General features: G+C 43.0%; 1 protein-coding gene across 3 annotated transcripts in view; it reads left to right on the forward strand.

Moving 5' to 3' along the window:
• The window catches only part of dst (dystonin), a 103,171-nt gene that overhangs the window by 21,315 nt on the left and 59,239 nt on the right, over positions 1-22,617 (forward strand). For 2 of the 3 annotated variants that reach the window (XM_041947072.1, XM_041947070.1), the window contains 30 exons: positions 1,992-2,081; positions 5,632-5,709; positions 6,729-6,821; positions 12,687-12,853; positions 12,937-13,049; positions 13,171-13,277; positions 13,365-13,484; positions 13,775-13,870; positions 13,967-14,094; positions 16,124-16,217; positions 16,318-16,472; positions 16,561-17,029; positions 17,507-17,635; positions 17,737-17,814; positions 17,906-18,067; positions 18,362-18,466; positions 18,645-18,740; positions 18,818-18,943; positions 19,030-19,182; positions 19,273-19,427; positions 19,560-19,686; positions 19,799-19,982; positions 20,658-20,815; positions 20,908-21,086; positions 21,177-21,315; positions 21,402-21,595; positions 21,695-21,857; positions 21,942-22,025; positions 22,244-22,351; positions 22,446-22,544. In XM_041947072.1, coding sequence (XP_041803006.1) covers positions 1,992-2,081; positions 5,632-5,709; positions 6,729-6,821; positions 12,687-12,853; positions 12,937-13,049; positions 13,171-13,277; positions 13,365-13,484; positions 13,775-13,870; positions 13,967-14,094; positions 16,124-16,217; positions 16,318-16,472; positions 16,561-17,029; positions 17,507-17,635; positions 17,737-17,814; positions 17,906-18,067; positions 18,362-18,466; positions 18,645-18,740; positions 18,818-18,943; positions 19,030-19,182; positions 19,273-19,427; positions 19,560-19,686; positions 19,799-19,982; positions 20,658-20,815; positions 20,908-21,086; positions 21,177-21,315; positions 21,402-21,595; positions 21,695-21,857; positions 21,942-22,025; positions 22,244-22,351; positions 22,446-22,544 — 4,149 coding nt within the window. Of the gene's footprint in view, positions 1-1,991; positions 2,082-5,631; positions 5,710-6,728; positions 6,822-12,686; positions 12,854-12,936; positions 13,050-13,170; positions 13,278-13,364; positions 13,485-13,774; positions 13,871-13,966; positions 14,095-15,859; positions 16,043-16,123; positions 16,218-16,317; positions 16,473-16,560; positions 17,030-17,506; positions 17,636-17,736; positions 17,815-17,905; positions 18,068-18,361; positions 18,467-18,644; positions 18,741-18,817; positions 18,944-19,029; positions 19,183-19,272; positions 19,428-19,559; positions 19,687-19,798; positions 19,983-20,657; positions 20,816-20,907; positions 21,087-21,176; positions 21,316-21,401; positions 21,596-21,694; positions 21,858-21,941; positions 22,026-22,243; positions 22,352-22,445; positions 22,545-22,617 lie in introns of those variants that run through there. The other variant, XM_041947071.1, reaches the window with a different exon arrangement.

Consider the following 22,617-nt stretch of genomic DNA (forward strand, 5'->3'; position numbering starts at 1 on the left):
AATTGTAATAACTTTGATGATCCCCTGACTTTTCAATTTTCCAATACTTTGGTTTATGCCCAAATACCTGCAGAACTGACATCCCTATTAGCCTAATAGCTTTATGCTAATTCACAAATGCTAACATACTAAACCAAAATGACATTAGCATGTTAGCATTGTCGTTGTTAGCATTTAGCTCAAAAGTACAGCGTCACAGAGCTGCTAGTGTGGCTGTAGCCTCTTGATCTGGTGTTGTTTGATGGACTCAAACAAAATCTCTGCTCTGGTCCTTCAAAAGCTAAAACTGCTGATAATGCAGCTGTGTAGCAGCAACGTTTTTCTCCATCCTCCCCAGAAATGAAAGCAATTGAAGTGCCTCTGTGTCAACAGACTGTTATTACATGACTGGTGGGCCACTGTTTCGTCTCCTGCCATGTTGTCTCTATTGTTTTGCTCCTGAGGGGTTTTTTTGTTCTTTGATCATCATCTTCAAAGCGTGGTGTAGGTCTTAAATCTGTCATGAAGGATCAATTTGAGGTCCTGTCAATTAGATCAGTCCTTACTTGATGGGGATGGGGGTTCCCATGGATCAGTGCTGATGAACTGGTCTTAGGTTCATCTGTGTGTAATGCTTCCAAACAGGAATACTGTATTTCCAGTACGGAAATCATTAGAAGGCATGAGGCTCTCTGGAGCTGCTGGGTCCAGCTTTGCCTTTAGGAAGTGCTGTTTCATGATAGAAGCAGGAAAGAAAGAGAGAATAATTTATCCCAAACATACTCGAGTAAAACATGACACAAGCAGTGATGATGCAGAGAGTAACAGCAACATGTGTATAAAAGCAGTTTGCTCTGTACTGTAGTTGTTGGAACCTGTTGAGCTCAAGTTAATGGTTTAATGGGACCATTTGCATCTCATTTCATGTTATGACAGCCAGATTTCAGCAGGCCTCACACATGGGCCATGAGAAATTGCAGGTGCTGAGTAATAGTTGGGGATCTGCTTTGCTGACCCAATAACATAAGGGTGCAGGTCTATTTTGGCTCCACAGCTGTGGCTGCTATCTGGGATTACAGTGCTGAAAGCCCTGTGTGAAAGCAGGTCAGCGGGCAGAGGGGTGATTTCAGAGGCGCGGTATTTAGGACAGGAAGGAGAGATGGGCCTGCTGGAAGGAGAAAGCCTCGGCCCAGAGTTGTTAAGTGCCTCGCTCAAGTGCTGAGATAAGGCGTCACAATGATGCCCTGCTCAAACAGAGACATTCATGTCACTGTAGAGATGCACCAACCCACTTTTTTCAGTTTGGATCTGATTTCAGTGTCTGAATTTGGATATCTGCTGATACGGATTGTGATACCAATACCAGAGCTTTTTTAAAAAAATTATTATTATTATTATCATTATTATTGTTGTTGTTGGTATTATATCTCAGGTTACATGAGACTGTAGTAAACCACACTGCACTTCTTATTGAAAGAGCATAAAATATACAAAAACGCGTGAAATTGGAATGTAAAAAGCAATTTAGTTGAACTGTACATTAAGTTGGCTCCACATACAAACAGGTGTCTGTGTCAGTCCAATATCCGATGAGTGAATTACGAATTCCGTATCACCGCCTGATATTGATGTTGGATCGCATCAGTCTCAACTATATTTTGGTGTAGAAAGATGTTAAATGTGGACTAAAACAGGTTTTTCCAAAACTAGGATTGAACTGACGTTGAGCAAGTTGATTGAATGCTATGAGGAATAGCAATACCATTGCCACCAATGGTTGAGTTGTGGTTATGCCAGGTGTCAGAACGTGGGATCATTGTTCCTGATAAGATCTCTTATTTAGAAATTTAGACTGTTTTTATTCAACGACTGCAGTCAAAGGGCGTTTGATTTGATATGCGCTAACTGTGTAACTCTAATGGTGTAATGAATAGCTATCAATGAACAGTCGTGTAATAACAATATGATATCTGCTGTTTGCTCACATTTTGCTGTCCTCATCATGTCTGTAGGTACGGAAGCATATAAATGACCTGTATGAAGACTTACGAGATGGACATAACCTGATCTCACTGCTGGAGGTTTTGTCTGGAGACACATTGGTGAGTTAAAGTTTTTCTCTTATTTTAGTTTTCATGGTCAGTTTTTTTTTAAGAGAACAAGAATAACTACGTTTTGAAACACTGATGACGTTTTGGTGAGTGTGGATTTGCGGGAGTTTTTTGATCCTCCTTTAAGAGCAGTCTTATGAAATCACAAAGCATTCAGATTGTCATAAGACACCAATAAGGAGAGAAAAAAATCCATTCGCCTTCCCATAGAGCAATCTGTCACACCTCTGCATGACTGATGCAGTCGCCCTTCCTCCCTCTCACTTGCGTAACTGATAGTGGGAGGGAATCCTGGGATTTGATGGTCTGTAATCAGACCTGCTGTGATTTTGCTCACATCAAAAACCACACATGCAGTCACATTTTTGTTTGAATTGTATGCAGATTTCAGACATATGAAAAGATCCTTTTTTGTGTGTCTTTTCCTCATCCTTTCTGGGTTATCTGTGAAACTCACTGATGTGCTCTCAAGTGATTAGTTGTGCTGTGCTACTGGCTGTAAGTAATATGAAAGAGGGTGTTTTTTTGGATGCAGTCAGGGATGGGGCGCTTTGTGCCACAGTCGTAGTAGTTGTGCACAAGTAGCAATGTACTTGATATACTTAAATACGCTGATTACCTGGAAAAGATTGTTGTCTTTCAGTCTACAAAATGTAAGCATATAAGGAAAAGCTGGCAAGTAGGAAACAAGTAACAAGGCAATACTTAGTCATTAACAAAGTTTAACTTGCTAACTTGCCTTTTTAACGCACTAACTGCCCAGGGCTTCCTTTATTTATATTCTTTAGTTGGACCCCCAGTAGCTTCCACAGAGTGGTCACTAGTCTTCCTGTGGCCCGCACAAAAGCATCAATAAGAATTAACAACATTTTAAAGTCACACACCATCAATAAAACCAGAGAAGACAAAATAAGCCAGATTCAAAGGTCAGGAAATAAGTGAAATGACTACAGACAATAGAAGCTATCAAATTTGTCACAAATCAATAGCGGCAAGAAGAAAATAAAAATGATGAAAAAAGGTTTAAAAGCAGGACATTAAACAAGAAACAATTAAATAACATTGATGTTAGATCCATCAGTTTTTATTTAAATGCTTTAAAAAAAAAGAAAGTCTGCTTCTGGTCTGTCTGTTGTTGGAGGAGAGATTATTGCAGGCAGAGCTCTCCTTGCTCTTATTGAGAATGACATTTTTCCAGTTATTAATGCAAACGTTACCGCACTGGACACATAGCCAGCGTGAAGATGTGGCATGATTTCTATAAAACTGCATTGTGATAAGGAGGAATATTACAACCTTGAGCAGTATTTCTTATAAGTACAGGAAGCCAGACTGTTATGATGATTACAACAGAACTGGAGTGTTCACTGTGACACTGTATAATCAACTCTGTCAGGACTTGGAATGACCGGGAAACTTGATCGTTTACATGTGTGGATGTTACTCTGCCGCTGCTATTCAACCAATAAGTTCAAATAAAGATTGTGGAAATTAAGCTGCACCTTTGCAGAATAGCCTAATGTATTTTTAGACATGCAGAAAGAAACAAAGTAGTGAAATACAGTAAGGATAGCTCCTTGATGGTCCATATTTTTTGCAAACTGTAATGCAAAATTGAGTAAGTGTAAACAATGTCTAAATCACATGCTATTTTAACCAAACAGATTTCTCATGCTCTCAGTCTTTGTGGCCTCGTTAGATCAGTTTAAGGCATTTTTTTGTATAGTTCACTATATATTTGTGTCCAATCCCTCACACATAGAGCACGTAGCTGCAGAGTAGCTGTGGTACTTTGGCCTCAGACAGTGTCTAATTGAAGTGCTGCATGCAGGCTATCTGCAGTATTATTTCATTTCTCTGTTAACATGTCATTCTTTCATCTTATATTGAAGTATGGTAATACAGTCTTTGTACAGTCCTGAGCTCCATGATGTTACCATGCTGTGATGTCCCTTACTGTATTAAAACTGCATGTGTTCCTGTGTGAGGAGCCCCAGCAGTTACTCCCTCTCCTTTGTGACTAACTTTCATCCTCTAAGTGGCTATCTATTTTCTGTTTACATCCTCTTTCCCTTCTACTTTCCCCCTCTTCTGTTCTCCTTCCCCCTTTATTGGTTTCTGTCCATTGTCTGACGTCCTTTGATTTGGCCACCACGTGTGTCCATGTCTTCCTTTCTCCCCCATGTGTTGCCTTTTCGGTGATAAGCCAAGGGAGCGTGATTTTCTGAAGACATTGCGGTTGGTGAGTGGGACAGAAGCATGTGCAGTTGAGCAGCATGGAGACACGGTGGATGATGATAAGGGGGTACGTGTGGCTCGCCCCCTCCCCACCCCCTTTTAACAAACTAATTCAGAGCGTGTTGTGGCCAGTTAACAGGAGTGTAGAACCAATCCCACTGTATGATTTGTCTTTTTGTAGTCTTGCATAATTACTTCTATGCGTATAGTTCTTCTATGATAGAGCATTGTTTCCCTTTCCCCAGTTTTGCTAAATTTGTCTTGTCTGTGCCACATTGTGTTTCATAATGCCACCTCCTTTGATCAGGAAATAATATCTGAATCGTTTTACATGACCAGATACTGATGATGTAGAGAAATGTGCACATGATCTAAAGACCCAGGGACTTTCATGTTCAGATTGTCTTTTTGAACATACATGCGAGACAAAACAGACACAAGCTAATAAGCATTAAAACGATGCAATAAATTATTAAGGAACTGGCCATGAAGCCTGGGTCTTTATATCCATTTCACTGGCTTTTCCCATCATTGAGCTGCACAATCAAACAATCCTATGTAAGCATCAGGACATTTTTCATCTGCTGCTGATGGGTAGTCTGCTATTTTGAAGCCTCAGGAGGCTTCATAGGTGAATGAGATTCACTGAATGAAAGTCGCAGGAGGCGGGTTTAATAAATGTTGTCGCTTTGCTACTGAGATGAGCTGGATTCTTCTCTCAGCTATTACCAACTAAGAATTGTGGCTGAATGCGGCGCAAGCCTTTTGCAGCTGCTGCTGCTGCTGCTGCTGCTGCACCGTGGCTCCAATGCATTTTCCATTTCATTACCTCATGCTGTGGCCCCTCACTGTCCACGTGCATTCGCCACAAGAGATTGGATACTTGCTCGAACAGTGCAGCATTTTGCTATAGTTGTTAAAATTTACATTTAGTGTCGACCGCACAGCAAGCCAAATATATACATGTGTTTTATGTACACTTTAGCTCTTGGAGCGTGTTAGCCAGCAGGGTTACTGGGTCTGTTATTATGTGGTAAGAGCACATTTCTAGTAATGCATATGGTGGAAAATGTTCTGTTTATGCACTGATTTTTAGTGGGCCTGCAGAAATGACTACACTTGTTGTTGGGAGAGTTTTTTTGTGTGTTCTTTTAAGCCTTTACCTCACCAGATCAGTGGGTAAGAACCCGGAAGCATGTCCTGTGTCCTCCATGCTACTAATCATTTTTTAAAATCTGTCCTCCTGATGTTGAGAAGAACCTGATGACCATCCATGCCCGCTCTTCCCTCTTTATGTCCACAGCCTCGGGAGAGAGGGAGGATGCGCTTCCACAGGCTCCAGAATGTACAAATAGCACTGGATTATTTAAAGAGGCGGCAGGTACGGATCGATCTGAATACATTCTCTAACGAAATTTTCGGACTGTCTTGTCCTCTCATAGCAGTCTCCATCTTAAAGTCCACATAATCAATTAGGAATTTTAACACCTTGACACAGGGTAGTAACGGGTAGTTGCATCATATTGTGAGAGATTCGACCATTAACGGATGCAAGCAAAGGCGCACATGTAATTGAACTGGGACTGCCCCACTCAGCGGTGATTACTTCAACGCTGCCCGTTCTCCAGCACTGCACGCTGTTGGACATTTTTCCATCTTTCTTTAAGAAAATCACAGTCAAACTGCCACAAATGGTAATAGCAGCATTTAAGGGGGGCTGACTACGTCTCCCATCAGTGGGGTTTCAAAGAGCTATGATTGCCCTCCCCTCCCCCACCACAGTCAGGATGTGATGAAGAACACAGCCTTGCTGAGCTGTAGCCAGATGTGACGTAAGGCTTGAGACAAAGGATTCATAGAGGGGTCACAAATGAGTTTTTGTGTTGTTTTAGCTACAGAACATCCCAGACACGTGCACGCATCTTCTGAGGTCATTAAATGCAAAGCAGTCTCACTGCTTAAACTTCCTTAAATCTCCCCCTGCAGCTTATTGATTACAGTTATTACAGATGATCAGCCTGCTGTCTGGATTATAGCTGCATTAAAGCAAGAATGTATTTTTTGATTCATGTTGTTTGTGAATTCGTTAATCACACGTCGTTTTTCACTCTGATCTGTGGTGGATAAAACAGACCTGGCAGGTTTTGTAGCATTTAATTAGTAGCAAGCATTCATTCTTTCTCTCTGGCTCAGACCTACAGTAACAGTGTTCCCTGGCTTCACATAATGACTATTGTGCCACCTTGTGGTGCCTGATAAATGACACGCATATGAGTCAAAATAAGCAAAACACACTTACACTCACGTTTTATACTCAATTAATACACAAAAGGAATGTGTTTAGAAGCTCAGGAGCAGGGTTTTGACACTTAGAAATAATCAAGTGTTTCCTGTCCTTAGGTCAAACTTGTAAATATCAGGAATGACGACATCACAGACGGTAACCCGAAACTGACCCTGGGATTGATCTGGACCATAATTCTGCACTTTCAGGTCAGTGCTTTCATCTTGTGGTTTGGTTATTCTTATGCTTTTTCATCGCTTTGTGTTACATGTAGCTGATGAGTTCACACTGATGAAGACTGTTCATTTTATTCTTGCATTTATCTTTACATCCTGCTCTGTGCTGATTAGATTTTAGACATTTTAATGCAGAGGATTTTCAACAGGGCTTCCTTTATTTCAACGCAGCAGAAATGCTGGCATGTTTTGGGACTGAGTTGTGTAATAGCGTGTCAAATGCCCTCCAGATTAATGCTTTTAAAATGAGTTCACACCCACACCCACCCAATGGATGTTTCTGCTTTTGACCACAAGGTGTCAAAGTTGTGCAGCATACATCATGCTGACTGCTTGCTGTCTTACTCGTTGAAGATTCTCGTGTCGTATCTGATGTGCCGTGCTCGCTTTGGTTCATGTTTGATTCTGCTGGAGTTGTAACGGGACAAGTTAACGTCAGATATGTGTGTGTAGCAGAAAAGTCTAGGTATTCACAGCATGTGTTGAATTTGAATACAGGTGAAAGTGACTTGAAAGTGTGTTGTGTCCGTGTAATACATGAGATTTAAACCACATTCTACTTGGCCCACAGCGTTTTTACACCACAAACCATCTGTAGCATTGCCTTGTGCACATATTTGCACAAATCAGTACAACCAGACATTAGTGTACAATTACACTTTCCATTTGGAGAGTTGTAATGGTTTTCCAGACTTTTTGTGCTCTAGGCTGAGTGTATATTCCCCCCCTGAATCTTCTCAAAAATGTTATCTCTCTGGGAATACTTACCATTTTATTGCTGGAGTGACACAAATGTCAAGTGGGTGAATCTGCGTGTGCGTGCCAGAAGAATCCAGGTGTCCACCTAAGTATTACAGTGCCTGTCCCAATCCAACAGCATGTGCAAATATCATACTTCAGCCACTTCTCACTCACGCTCACTCCTTTCTCCTCCCTCTCTGACTGTGCTGCATTGGATTATTAATATCTTTGGCTTGGCTGCATGACTCAGTTGTTGGTTAGGGACAGGAATATTGTGATATTGTGCAGCTTGACTTTTTGTTTTGAAAGAAGAGTGTACCCGTGTGACTAATGCCCTCAGTGAAATAATGAGGGATAAAGTAGTTAATATAATTGGACTCCTGGACTCAAACTCGCTGACAGGTAGCGTCGGTGGCGATGCCAACACCTGCTGCCGTCAGTCTCACGCAAGCCCTGCAGCAGTTGATCCAGCAGCACTGGGCCTGTTTCTTCTTGATTTGGAAGCAGAGCAGGCCACTTCAAGATAAAATGCTGCGCTTCAGTCATTGGATCCACCTTTGCTTTTATTGTGTAAGCACGACTGACAGCAGATTGACATGCCATAGCACAACATTGTTTTTAGATTACCTGCTGCATGTTATTGGCTTTGCCACAAGTATCCAGGATCAGCCTCTGTCTAAAGGAGAGGGTTGTTCTGGGGACATGCTTTTCTTATGGCTGCAGGCTATTTTTTTTAATAGCTGATATAAACTGAGGGAACTGACAGTGTGTGTGACCTGTTGTGTTTGACTTCAACCCTCTACCTCATAGCTTGTCTCACTGCCGACGTTTTGTTCAGGTGTTTCAGAAACAGTCCAGTGTTTGATCATGTCCGTGCAGATAAGAAGTTGATTTCATTACACGAAGCTGCTGCTGTTATTGTGTTCTTCACAATGGCTGTATTTTCACATGGAGCACAGTGTGGAGGACACTAGAGTGTAATGTGTATTTTAGTGTAGCTGTCAGGTGTTCCCAAGAAAGGCCATATAAGTCATATAAAAGCTATAAACATAATTCTACTGTAAGCAATCATGGCTGTATTTGATAGTTTGACCATAAGCTGGCCATAAGTAGCAGCTGAAGTAATCAGCACACTGTAGTTTGAGCTGTGTTGGCTGTCAGGTGACTTTGACCTTAAGGGGAAACTTCATTGGTGTTCAAGTATTGTACACTCACAGTGGCACACTGTTATTTTTAGTTGAGCCGCGTGGCGGCATTATATTTACTCTTTCACACACTACTTATTTCTCCTCTACTGGTAGATTCCTCCACAGCGGGCTTGCTCCACACTCTGTCAGCCCATGTTATCTTACAGTTGTTGCAGTGGTTTTATATGGTGAATCACTTCCTGGTCAGAGCATTTGCCCCCTTGTGAACTGCGGTGGTGGTGATCTGCTCAGATAATAGTGTTTGTTTAAACCATTGGACTTAAGCCCCACCTCTGGCTCTGCATTGTACGTGGCTTGATTAATAGACAAAGTGAAAGCAGTTTGTTGTCCAGCTCGGATTTGCCTCTGCTTCTGCTGCTCTCGATGACCTACGCTGTTCTGTGTTTCAAAGCCTTTCTGACTGGCTGGGACTCTGCTCTGGTTCATGCAGCCAAACTTGCTGAGCCAAAGTTTCTCACAGCATAATGGGTGGCCATCCCTTGTCCTCCCTTCACCCTCATTACAGGCACAAATGTTAGGAAACCTAAGAGGTGGCTGTGACGTGTGCATGTTTAGTGTGCAGACGAAGCAGACTAGCCAGCCCCAAACAGGTCTGTCTGCAAGTCTTTTTCATTCTCGCCAAGCTGAGGGCTACATAAGCACGAGGGCCACGTCGGTGTGTACATTTATGGCGTTTGTACTGGATTAGTGAAGCCAGAGAAATGTTTCAAAGGTCAGAAAGGATTCCAGTGTCAGAGGAGAGACCTAAGACAGAGCATGCAAGCAAGAGAGAAATGCAGTGAGAGAGAGAGAGAGAGAGAGAGAGAGGCTGACCAGCTCTCAGCTGAGACTCTGAGCGTCAATGAAAGGAAAAAGTCAACTCTGCTCTGAGTGGAGCTTTATCTCTGGCTGCCGGGTTGTCTGCCACTGCTTATTGTGTGCGAGCTACACTGAGTGAAAATGACTTTCTGTCACTGGGACAGATAGTGGCTCTTCAGATCAAGCGGGGCTCACAGGATACTTTGCCTGAAAACAGCTCGCTGTTGGGAGTTCAGCTCTGTCAATGGGTAAGAGACTGCGTGACTGTCAGTCATGGGAAATGTCTGTGGCTGTGTTCGAGGCCCTAAAGAGGAATGCTATGTTGACCCCAGGAAAGCTCCACTGAATCCCGATTCTAAAGAGCTCAAAGGTCGCCGCTATTTTCAGAGGAAGAAGAGGAAATCAGAAGGTTTTCAGCCCGCTGGATCTCTCAGGGCTTCTGGAAGTGAGGCCGTTACAAGCGAGGCAATATGCAGTAGCACAGAGCCTCGACATGGTCCAGATGGGAACACGGGGGCGTCCCGAGCAGAGCTGGATAAACCATCAGAGGTGGAGACACATCTATCCAGGCAAGAAAGCATCAGCAGAGGTGTCTATGTTGGAGAGGTACCAGTTTTAATCCTCAGAGATCCCTGTAATCAATCTGTCAGGAAGAGGTTGGCTTACAGGCCGGGAAGGTTCACCGCAGAGCAGACGGACGCTGACAGAAGCATATCCACTGTAGAAGCAAAGCTCCATGGCATCAACACAACTTCCAGGGGTGCCCCAGCTAAGGAAGGGCTGCTTGTGAAGAGGCTGCTTCAGCGGCAGCTGAGGAGGGCGGTTAGCTTTGGAGCAGTGGAGCACATGCTGCGGACTCTGAGGGGTAATGACAGACCCGGCAGCGAGGAAACGTTTGCCAAGATTATATGGGACTCTCAAGCACACAGGAGGAGGAGACGGAGGGCCTACACCTGCTCTGGTTACGTGGAACGTCTTCTACCTCCTGCCAAATGTATATCCACCCAACACGAGGTAAACTTACAACGTGTTATTTATAACCATTAGGGCAATGATTCATCATAGATTAATAAGGGGTTTGATTGTGGTATAAACTTCCACACTGCAGGTCTTGTGTTTGGATCATGGCAGTTAAGTGCTACGTGGAATATATACGCTGAAATAAAGTCAGCATGGTACATTGTTTGTCAAGTGTTATGACATCATTGTGCTGCCTCTTTGTCAGTATTCAGTCATTCTTCATGCAGCTGTAGAACTACTCCACAGACATCACCTGTATAGAAAATGACTGTACTGAGGCAGCATAATCAGATTCACGTGAAACCTGTGTTAAGATATTTATGCTGCTCATCTGCGTGTCTGTGCAGTACAGACAGGAACAGTGTGTTGCCACTGACATCAGCAGTTCACTCAACAGTTGGCCAAAGAAAGGCTCTCATCCTGTGTTTTTCAGTTTTATTGGTGGGCCTTTAAATTATGTCTTATTTTATGAATTATCTTAATTAGAGAATTCACTAGGACAGCTGGTCATGTTTGATATGATAGCGATTACAGTGGGTCATTAGGAGGCTGAGGTGTGTGAAAGCAAATGCTATTAATCCTTAAGACTACTGCTTTCTCGCAGGGCTGCTGTTGGTGCCCTCTTCTTCGTATTTTGAACCTTAATGGCTGCCAGCGTTTGTGTGAAAAGCGGCACATTTTAAAAATCTGCTGGTGATTCAGTGACTGTCAGTCTTTTGCAGGAGCAGCAACTGGGCTGCGGTGCTGTAGTTAAAGGTTTTGTATCATTGTACCAACAGTCACTACTTCTTCTGCATCTTAACAGGCAAAGCACATGATTGTTGATTTCAGTCTCTACCTCATCCAACATCAGCTGTTACGCAGCAAATCACTCACATCCCAAACATGTCGGGACAGTCACTGACAGCAAATTGGGTTTTGTATCTAATGTGTGAAATGTAAAATGTGTGAAACCACAGTGTCTTTATTTTCTTAGAAAAATCAACTCTAATAACTTCAACTACTTAATATTTGAGGATCCATGATGACTTTTGCACTCAGTCTGTTCAGACTCACAGGCTTGTCAAAGAGTCCAGTATAATTCAGCTATTAGCCTTTACTCTGAGCATGTTCTGAAGAAGGCCAGGTCATCCTTAGTTTATGGCTCCAGCTGGACTAAAAGGACAGAATCAGCCTTTGCTAATCTCCTGTCATACTTTGTCTGGATTGTAGAAACGTTTCAGGCATTGTAAGTTATACAGTGTGCTGTGGATGTGTCGTTACCGTTTCTACTCTTCACTTGTTTTTATGATTGATGATGGCACCTGGCTTCAGATTCCCCCTCAGGGCACAGTAGAGATTGATTGACTGTTTGGCTGATTGATTGGTTGAAGTTCGTCTTGTAAAATCTGCTCTCCCTCTCTCTCTTCTTGGTTTTTGACCAAGCTGTGACGTAACATTTTCTGTCATTTGGAAAATAGAAACAAGCTGTTCAAGCCATGTTCCGTGTGCCTTCCAGCAGAATGATTTCATGATGCCGTGTTTCCGTAATTTTGGTCATTTGGGATGCGTGTTGCAGCAAAACGAAGCCTACTCAGGCTTGAATTGGTGTTACTGTTTGTGGTTTGATTGATAGAAACTCTAGTTCAGATGTCACAAATATGCTTTAACACTTTAATTAAGGTCACCGTAATCATCAGTGTGACATGCTGTAAAGCTATTTATTACACAACTCTGTCTCACACTTTTTCTTTTTCCTTGTTTAAAGTGCGTACAGAACTGTCAGTGAACCAGATGAAAAAAGTGTTAACCCATTACCCCCACTAGTCCTTTGTGTTATGAAAGGAAATCCATCTTTTCACTGTACAATGAATACTAACCTCGTGAAATCTTTGCTCAGGCATAGAGGTGTTAGATGATGTATTTTTAAGGCCGTGGTTTGTGGTTTTGTTATGTTGATTGCATATTTCGAGGTGTTGCTGTTATTGTTACCACTCTTGATCTCGCGTGGTTTTCATTCACAAATCCACCACTGCACGTTTTAAAGTCGGCGCATCTTGAATTTCACGTCTCGTACTTGTCCTCGCGACAGATCTCGGAGATCCACGTGACGGGGGAGTCCGAGGACATGACAGCCAAGGAGAGGCTGCTGCTCTGGTCCAAGCAGATGACAGAGGGCTATGTGGGCGTACGATGTGATAACTTCACCACCTCCTGGAGGGATGGGAGGCTGTTTAACGCCATCATTCATAAATACAGGTACTGTAATATCAGAGGAGCTGCAGCAAAGCTATGTCTTCTTGGCTTTGTTTTACGTGCCTTACTGGTCTCTCTTTCTGCAGGCCGGACATGGTTGACATGAGCCGCGTGTCGTCACAGACCAACCGATCGAATCTGGAGCATGCGTTTTGTGTAGCTGAGCAGCTGGGGGTGGCCAGACTCCTGGACCCCGAGGGTAAGAGCCACACACACTGTCACCTGCTGATTTGACTCAGGAAACCAGTTTTTGAACACCTTTTTAGCTCATTGTCATGCTTTTGTATTTGTGACCCCTTGACTTTTGCTTCCCTCATCAGACGTAGACGTTCAGTCTCCGGATGAAAAATCTGTCATCACATACGTCTCAACACTGTATGATGCCTTCCCCAAAGTACCTGACGGTGTCGATGGAATCAATCCTAATGTAAGACGACAATGTTCCACCAGTACCTCCACCCGATCCAAGTGCTGAGAAATGCTGAATGGCTGATGATCCTTTTTCTCCGAACAGGATGTTGATATCAAATGGGTGGAGTACCAGAACATGATCAAATACCTCAGCCAGTGGATCAAACACAATGTGGCCATAATGTCAGATAGATCATTCCCCAACAACCCTGTGGAAATCAAGGTATTTTATTATTAGCTTTATTGCGCATGAGTTGCCTAGAATCTACATATAGTGTCAGTTAGGTGAAGGGCAACTGTCTGCTTCAGATTGTCCACATGCAGAGTCTAACTGATGTAACTGAGACTTAAAGTGATATTGACGCATATGAGAAAGCAGCAGCATCCATTTGCTGCAAGAAGTCGATTGCTTTTATCTATGAAGCACTTTTATGCATCACATATGCATCCTGGTTAATATCTCTACTGATGCTTTATGGTGCATTGTATTGAAATCTCTGCTTTCTTTTACAGGCACTTTATACACAGTATCTGCAGTTTAAAGAACACGAAATCCCGCTGAAAGAGAACGAGAAGACAAAAATCAAAACTCTCTATACGATGCTTGAGGTATGCAATTGCAGAACACAAGAGCTTGCTGCTTTGATGTTCGTAGCCTTATACACTGTAGTGATGACAAGTCTGTGTTTGTGCTGCACCTGACAGATGTGGATCGAGTTTGGACGTATTCAGCTACCCCAGGGTCATCACCCCAATGACGTGGAGAAGGAATGGGGTAAATTAATTGTTGCCATGCTGGAGAGAGAGAAGAGCCTGAGGCCTGAGGTGGAAAGGTAGGTGCAGCCACTGAGAGTATTAATACTTTGTCTTGCCTTTACAACCTAATATTATAGGTTGCATGTCAGCCAAAAGTCACCATCACTATTTAAAAGACTTGCAGCTGGTCTTTGATATGACAGAATGTGTGAGTGTTTGCGGCAACATACAAGGATTTAAAGTAAGAAATACTGTGGTCATACACCGCTTTTCTCAGTGACAAGCTTTTCATACAGTATACAGACAAAGGAGCAAATATGCCACATGAATCAGCAAAATATCTTCTGAGGTTGGTGCAGGCGGAGTGCTCCAGCATCATATTGCAAGTCTGCTAATGTCTCTGCTGAAACCGAACACTGAGGGTCAGTGTTTATGTCAGACTTTGGTTTTCCTTATTAAAGTAAAAATCCCCTCACTGAAGCGTGGCACACTGTACTGTTAGCTCTATCAACATATTTTTGAGCTACACGATATATCTTGATCAGATTTACTGCAGCCAAAGTGCACTGTTTGCATCTGATAAGGCGCAGTTTTGTTCCGCGTTGACAGATGATTGAGCTATTTGTTTATTAATACGTTTATTTATCTCATGCATGTCATATGACGGGCGTACATGACAAAAACATATTAGATAAGGATATATTACAATATAAAGGACTATATTAAGAAGTTATTATTATTGTTAAAAAAGGGAATAATAATAATAATATTGATTCTAATATAAAAAGTTTTAACAGTTAACCACACCTCACTTAAAGCCTGCAAAAAATGCAAATGAATATAATTCAAATGTTTTTCATTTGCCTTTAAAAGACAACAGGTTGTTGTAGCAGATCTTAGCTCACGTGGAAGAGAATTCCAGAGAGCAGAATCATAACGACTGAAGGCCCAAACGAGCTGATTAGATTTTATTGTAGTTACAGTGAGGAGACCTTTACTTGATGATCTGAGGGACGCGTTGTCATTATCCATTGAGTCTGTCAACGCCGTGGGTGGAGCAAAGCCAGTCATAGATTTAATAACAGTACGAAGTATATTAATAATGCCGTTAAGATAAGAGGTAATAGGCTCTCTGAATGAGCTGGAGTTTATTTACCGCGAATAAGTGAATCTTGTTTCATGAAATAATGGAAAAATAAGGAGGGGCTGTTATGTTCTGCAGTTCAGGAACAGAATCATGACAGATCGAGTATGTAGTTACTTTAAAAAGTCAGAAACGTGAGACAAAAGAGAAAGATGCACATTATATGTCATGTGATGCTCAGTGGAGATATTTTCCGAGGTATGATAGAGTTTTCTTATGGCAAGCTCAGTCAAATCTTTGAGCTCTATCTGATGCTCTGTCCTCATCGGTGTTTGTTTGCAGTAGATCTTATTGCTATGGCAACTCAGACTTCTTCTTTTGGACTTGGACGTTCTCTGTTGACAATAGTTCAGACATGTTTACATCTTCATTCCTGTCTTCACGGTCTATAAACACAGCATATTTACAGCATTAATGTTGGGTGTGGTGAAAACTGGCAGAAACAGCAATTATGGCAGGTTGGCAGCACTTTATACAGTCTCAGCTCTTACAAAGGTGCACTGTCTCAACCTGCTATTTCATTTTCATCCCCCAAGGGCAGCACAATACAGGGTGGGATTCATTTTACACGCTCCTCACCTGGCTGCGCAGCTATAAATACGAGCACGCTGAAAGCAGCTCCATCAGTTCGGTCTGCAATGCTCGAGGCTGGCCTCCTTTCAGAGGGATGGTAGGGAGGGGAAATGTAACGGTGACTATTTGAGTGGCTGGGAATAGCAGCAGCGTTTTGCCATGTAAAGTAAAATGGCCTATTTTAGCGGGATCTCGTCTGCTAGCAACAGCAGCTTCAACAGTTATGGCTCCAGTGACACCATCCTCACCGAGCCTTTACACATTAACAGCTCAGTCTTTCTCAATAACAGCATTGCCTATGGATCCAGGTGAGCTTCCGGTGTGCATTTATTTTTATCCACGCGATAACGGCGATAAACTAACTGTTTCTTATCTTTTTGTGTCTGCAGGCTGGAGATGTTGCAGCAGATTGCCAACAGGGTCCAGCGGGACTGTGTTAACGGAGAGGACAAGCTGGCGCTGGCAAGAACGGCCCTACAGTCTGTGAGTTTTGTGCAATCTCTGTTTGACCTAATGCAAGTGACGTTAAAATGGCTCAGAGCATGCAGTCTTTGTGTTGAGTTTTGTCTTTTCCTCCGCAAAGGATGCAAAACGTCTGGAGTCTGGTATTCAGTTCCTAAATGAAGCTGAGATCGCCGGCTACCTTTTGGAGTGTGAGAATATCCTCAGGCAACAAGTGGTGGACATCCAGATTCTTCTGGACGGGAAGTTTCCCTTTGCAGATCAACTGGTCCAAAGGTAGAGATTATATCCTCTTGCATGAATAACATGCAGAATTTTCTCATGCATTAAGACATCTCGTGTTGTCGTTCCTTCTTGATCACAGGGTATCCAAACTCCGGGATGACCTCCTAACCCTGAGAGCCGAGTGTTCCTCTGTGTACAGCAAAGGTCGCACCCTGACAACAGAGCAAACCAAAATGATGATCTCAGGCATCACGCAAAGCCTGAACTCTGGCTTCTCGCAGAACATCAACACAAGCCTAACACCAGCCCTTACTCCTGCACTCACCCCAGGGGGGTTAGGCTCCCCTGGGTCCACATTCACCTCTAGCCTTACACCGTGCCTCACCCCGTCCTTGACCCCTGCCTTGACCCCCGGCCTGCAGCCCGCTTCAGTCCAGAGCTACATGGGGAGCGGTGGCGGCATGGACCCAGGCAGCCTCAGGCATTTGAAACACATGCAGATCCGCAAGCCCTTACTGAAATCCTCGCTGGCAGACCCCAACATGACAGAAGAGGAGGTCAACATGAAATTTGTTCAGGACCTCCTGAACTGGGTGGAAGAGATGCAGGTGAGTCCTCACCACCAGTTTGTTTACGACCCTGATTCGTGCAAAACATAAATATAACAGGATGTGATAACTTCTTAACCTTTTTTGACAGTACAAAGACAATATATTTAATGTTTGACCTTCTCAACTTCATAGATTTTTGTAAAAATCAGTTTATTCTGAATTTGATAGAATGCTCCAAAAACACCTGTTTGGAACACTCCACAGGTAAACAGGTTGATTAGTAACAGGTGATAGCTTCATGATTGGGTATGAAAGGAGCATGAAAGGCTCAGTCGTTCAGGATGGAGCGAGGTTCACCACTTTGTGAACACAAAGGATGCTACTGCATGGCCTCAGAAACACGTCATTCTGTTTTTATTTACGTTTCACAATTCCAACTTTGTGGGATCAGGGTTGTGTAATGTAGTGTGGCTTTAGATAAGTGTGCACAAAATTTGAATTTTTTACTTATTCTGTTCTTTTACTGTTTTAAAGTTGCAGCTGGATCGTTCAGAGTGGGGATCTGATTTGCCAAGTGTAGAAATGCATTTAGAGAACCACAAAAGTGTGCATAGAGCCATTGAAGAATTTCAAATGAGTCTTAAAGATGCCAAACTGAGTGAGGTAAGCTTTTTGAGGCTTCTGTCCACCTTGCTTATAATCTTAGTGGAGAACATCAGCGACCTAAATGGTAGAGGAAACTAAACATGCTTTTCCTTTCTCAGATTCAGATGAACTTACCCCTGAAACTAACTTATTCAGACAAACTGAATAAACTGGAAAAGCAGTATGAACGGCTATTGGTAAGTGATCTAAAATTGTGCTCCTGTAAATTCTATATATGATTGACGTGCTCTTCGTAGTCTGACTTTAATGAATGCCTGCTCCTTTCAGAGCTGTTCTCGAGAGCGGCAAAGCCACCTGGAAAGCCTGCATGACTTTGTGTCGCAGGCAACTCAGGAGCTCATCTGGCTGAATGAGAAGGAGGAAGAGGAGGTTGCCTTCGACTGGAGTGATCGCAACAGCAGCATCTCCAAGAAAAGAGACTACCATGCTGTAAGTCACTGACAAGTTGTTTTCGAATTAACTGGAACGTAATCTGTGAAAACTTCCATGCTGACAGAACAACAAGGGCTTGTTCAGGCAGTTTTCGGCTGTGTGGGTTTGGCTAAATTACAGTGGCCTTTATTTAATTAAACCGTAATGTCAGTGAAGGGATTTGTGTTTTGTTGCCTGAATGATTAACTTTGTATTGTGAGACAGGATTTGAGATTGTGTGAGAGGATGGAGTGACTGTTCCTTTGCCACAGCTGGATGCCAAAGATAATCAGCTTAATGTGTTTCATACAGGACCTGATGAGGGAACTGGATGAAAAGGAGGAAGTGATCAAGTCTGTGCAGGACAAGGCAGACCGCCTCATGCTCAAGAACCACCCAGCCAGGCTCACCATTGAAGTAAGCCGTTTTATGTGTACTCAGCTCTGCCGTCAGTATGACAGTTCAAAATTTAATGCAGGAGTAACGTCTCCACCCTGCATTCAGCTCCCACAATGATTAATAGACGGCGAAAGTCTTGTAATCTTGTAGTTTTCCAGCTGTTAAACCTGGATGCCGTGTCTTGTGTCTCCTCCAGGCATACAGAGCTGCCATGCAGACGCAGTGGAGCTGGATTTTACAGCTCTGCTCTTGTGTAGAACAGCATCTTAAGGAGAATGCTGTTTATTTTGAGGTTAGTGGCTGTCATGTTTCGGTCAATAGTGCATTTCTTTTGTCGGGTACAATTTGTCACTTTTTTCCCCTGTGCAGTTTTTCAGTGATGCCAAAGAGTCCATGGACTACCTTAAGAGCCTGCAAGACGCCATTCAGAGAAAATACAGCTGTGATCGAACAAGCAGCCTGCACAGGCTGGAGGACCTCATTCAGGAGTCAATGGTAACTGATATGAAGCGTGTGTGCATGTGGAGGTATCTGCAAACAAAAGTAAAGGAAACAACAATTGATTTCTGGTTTGTCTCTAGGATGAGAAAGAGCAGCTCCTTCAGTACCGCAGCACTGTTGCTGGGTTAGTGGGCAGGGCCAAGAATATCGTGCAGCTCAGGCCCAGGAACCCCGACAGCCCCGTGAGATCCTCCATCCCTGTTAAAGCCATCTGCGATTATCGTCAGATAGAGGTATACGCCTGTTCTGTATGCCGTATTACACCCTATTTAGGTGTAGACTTATCGTAAATCTGTGCTGCGTCTTTATCACAACTCTTTCAGATTACCATTTATAAAGATGATGAGTGCGTGTTGGCCAGCAACTCTCACCGGGCCAAGTGGAAAGTCATCAACCCAGCGGGGAATGAGGCCATGGTGCCCTCTGTGTGTTTCACTGTGCCTCCACCCAACAAAGAGGCTGTTGATATGGCTACAAGGTGAGATGCTAGGATTGATTTTGTGCGTATTCTAACCTTTGCTTCAAAATAGAGTTTATCCCTGAGTTCAAATGGCTGTTACTGAATGCCTTTGTTGGGATGAATTATTTATGTCTCTTTCTCTTCCTGCAGAACTGAGCAGTTATACCAGAATGTCCTGGCACTGTGGCACCACTCCCACATCAACATGAAGAGTGTGGTGTCTTGGCATTATCTAATGGCTGATATACGAGCCATCCGCAACTGGAATGTGTCCTCAGTATGTTTGATTGATTACGTTTACCTTTTTAGGCTCTAGATCGATCATTCTCACACAAATGCAGTGTATGTTTGTCTTAATTGCGCCTTTATTTCCTCTCGAACCTCTGCAGATAAAGACCATGTTGCCAGGTGAGCATCAGCAGGTCTTGAGCAACCTGCAGTCGCACTTCGACGAGTTCCTGGAGGACAGCGAGGAGTCCGAGGTATTCACAGTGGCTGACTGTACCCAGCTTGAGAGAGACGTCGCGGCCTGCAAGGAGTACTACCAGGAACTGCTGCGATCTGCAGAAAGAGGCAAGGCTCACATTCCCTCCCGACAAGGAGCTGCTGGTGTACACTGAACACAGCACTGTGAAGGAAACACATGGCTCTATAAGCCTTTTAAGCCCCAAGTTAATGCCTTGTGGAATTATTGTGTTTTTTTACTGAATTAAGAAGAGTTTCTAAGGTCTGCTTTGCTGTAAACACTGAAAAGCTGTTATAGTGTGATTATAGGTTTTAAATCAGGGAGTATCTGGAGAAATAAACACAGTATACTTGGTAGGTTATGTTGTGATGTTACACAGGTCTGTGAAGATAAGCAGGGATAAATAAACATGCATACAGTCATTTAAAATGTGCCCCGTCCACTTCTCTCAGATGAGTTCTCACTAAAACCTGATTTGTGTATGACCTCACCTCAGCAGTATGCAAAGTACCATTGATATAGCAACATTGCAATAGGTCCCACTTGGCCTTATACTGTGATAATGATGCCACCTAGAGGTGCATTTGTATAGTAGTCACAGTATGTAGGTTTAAACATTCAAGGTTCAGCATTCCCTTTGGTTTGTGGTACTGCCAATCGGACAGTTGTGTTTGACAAATGGAGATTTTTACAACGAAAATACACCAAAACTGTCCTGCCACCTTCATATTTTATCCTCTCATGTGATTATTTGTTCTAATTATATTTTTTTTGGTAAACAGAGGAACACGAGGAGTCAGTGTACAATCATTACATCTCGGAAATACGCAACTTCCGGATGCACCTGGAGGCCCACGAAGAACATCTGATCAGGCAGCTCCGCACACCGCTGGAGAGAGACGACCTGGAGCAGAGTCTGCAGCGTATCACGGAACATGAGGTACTCAGCTGGGTATCAGTTATCATTTAAGGTATGTAAGAGCTCTCTGGTGTTGTTATTTTAACCATGGCTCTTTACATGGCGCTCTGCAGAAGAAGACAGCGGAGCTGAATAAACTGAAGGAGGACCTTGACGTGATGAAGGAGAAGTGCGAGCTGTTCCTCAGACAGGCTGCAGGCTCTCCCTCCGCGCCGACGCTTTCCTCTGAACTCACCGTCCTCGTTCAGAGCATGAGCCAAGTGTACTCCATGTCCTCCATTTATATGGACAAGTAAGACTCTCCCTCCATTGTCTGGAATCAATCGTGGTGGATATTTTCACTAAATGGATGAATTAAAGACATATTCCCTTTGTGTTGCAGACTGAAGACAGTGAGCTTAGTGGTGAAGCACAGCCAGAGCGCAGAAGCTCTAGTTAAGACCTACGAATCCAAACTCTATGAGGAAGATGCTATGAACTCAGACGTCAAGTCTATTGAGACAGTCATATCAACACTTAAGGTAATACACAGTTGGATTCAACATTTCAACAACACTGGCACTGTTTTTAGTCCATTTCAAGTAATCATTCCTCCCTCTGATCATAGCAATGGCGGACAGAGATTGATGAGAGGCAGGAGGTGTTCCACGACATGGAGGATGAACTGCAGAAAGCACGAGTCATCAGTGACTGCATGTTTAAGGCTCATAACGAGCGTGACTTCGACCTTGACTGGCACAAGGAGAAAGCAGATCAGCTGAGCGAGAGATGGCAGAACATTCACTCCCAGATCGACAGCAGGTTAGTGTTAATCTCTTCTTGTAGGATTTTTTGTGCACCATTTGTGTTCAGGTCTTATAAGTGTAAGTATCGCTTACTGGAATAACCATTCATTTTCAGGCTTCGGGATCTGGATGGTATCAGCAAATCTCTGAAACATTACAGAGACTCTTACAGTACTCTTGATGAATGGGTTAGAGAAATGGAAGCAGCACAGCTGAAGGCCCAAGAAAACAAACCTGAAGATAGCAAGGCCCTGGCTGAGCTGCTAAACAAACAGAAGGTAGGACAGGAATTCACTGCTTCACTGTAAGATAAAGAGTATATATACAGATGTCTCAACGTGTTTTTAAAATGTGTTTTTCAGGTCCTTGTTGCTGAAATTGAACAGAAACAGAGCAGAATTGATGAGTGCCAGAAGTACTCAGAGCAGTACTCATCTGCTATTAAGGTAACCTAATTTATTTCAATTTGTTTTCAGCAGGTTTTAAAATTGTTTTCTTAGCCATTTGTTAAACTTTCTCATGTTTTTTTCTAATATATATCATTAGCAGTCAACTTCATTTCCATTCCAGCTGTGTTAGACAGACTGAGGGATGATCTCAACTGAAAATTGCAGTAGGTAAGAAAGAAACAACCTTGTAAACCCTTTAATCGATCTGTTTTTAGGATTATGAACTCCAGCTGATGACCTTCAGAGCGATGGTTGACTCCCAACACAAATCCCCTCTGAAGAAGCGGAGGATGCAGAGCTCCTCTGATGCCATTCAGCAGGAGGTAAGACTATAATTTGACTTTAGTAGGACAGAAAATTGGTGGTCTATGCTGAGTTCATCTCAGTGACATACTTGTTTTTCTTTTTAAATTTCAGTTTATGGATCTCCGGACCCGCTACACTGCTCTTGTGACTCTAATGACACAGTATGTGAAGTTTGCCAGTGAGACTCTGAAGAGAACTGAAGACGAGGAGGTGAGACGTCCATATTTTATTACCTCTTGGCTTTCTTTATTTACAGTGGCTTTACAGTAGCTGCATATTTCAC

This window comes from Chelmon rostratus, chromosome 11 (genome assembly GCF_017976325.1).
Source record: "Chelmon rostratus isolate fCheRos1 chromosome 11, fCheRos1.pri, whole genome shotgun sequence".
Classification (NCBI taxonomy): Eukaryota; Metazoa; Chordata; class Actinopteri; order Chaetodontiformes; family Chaetodontidae; genus Chelmon; species Chelmon rostratus.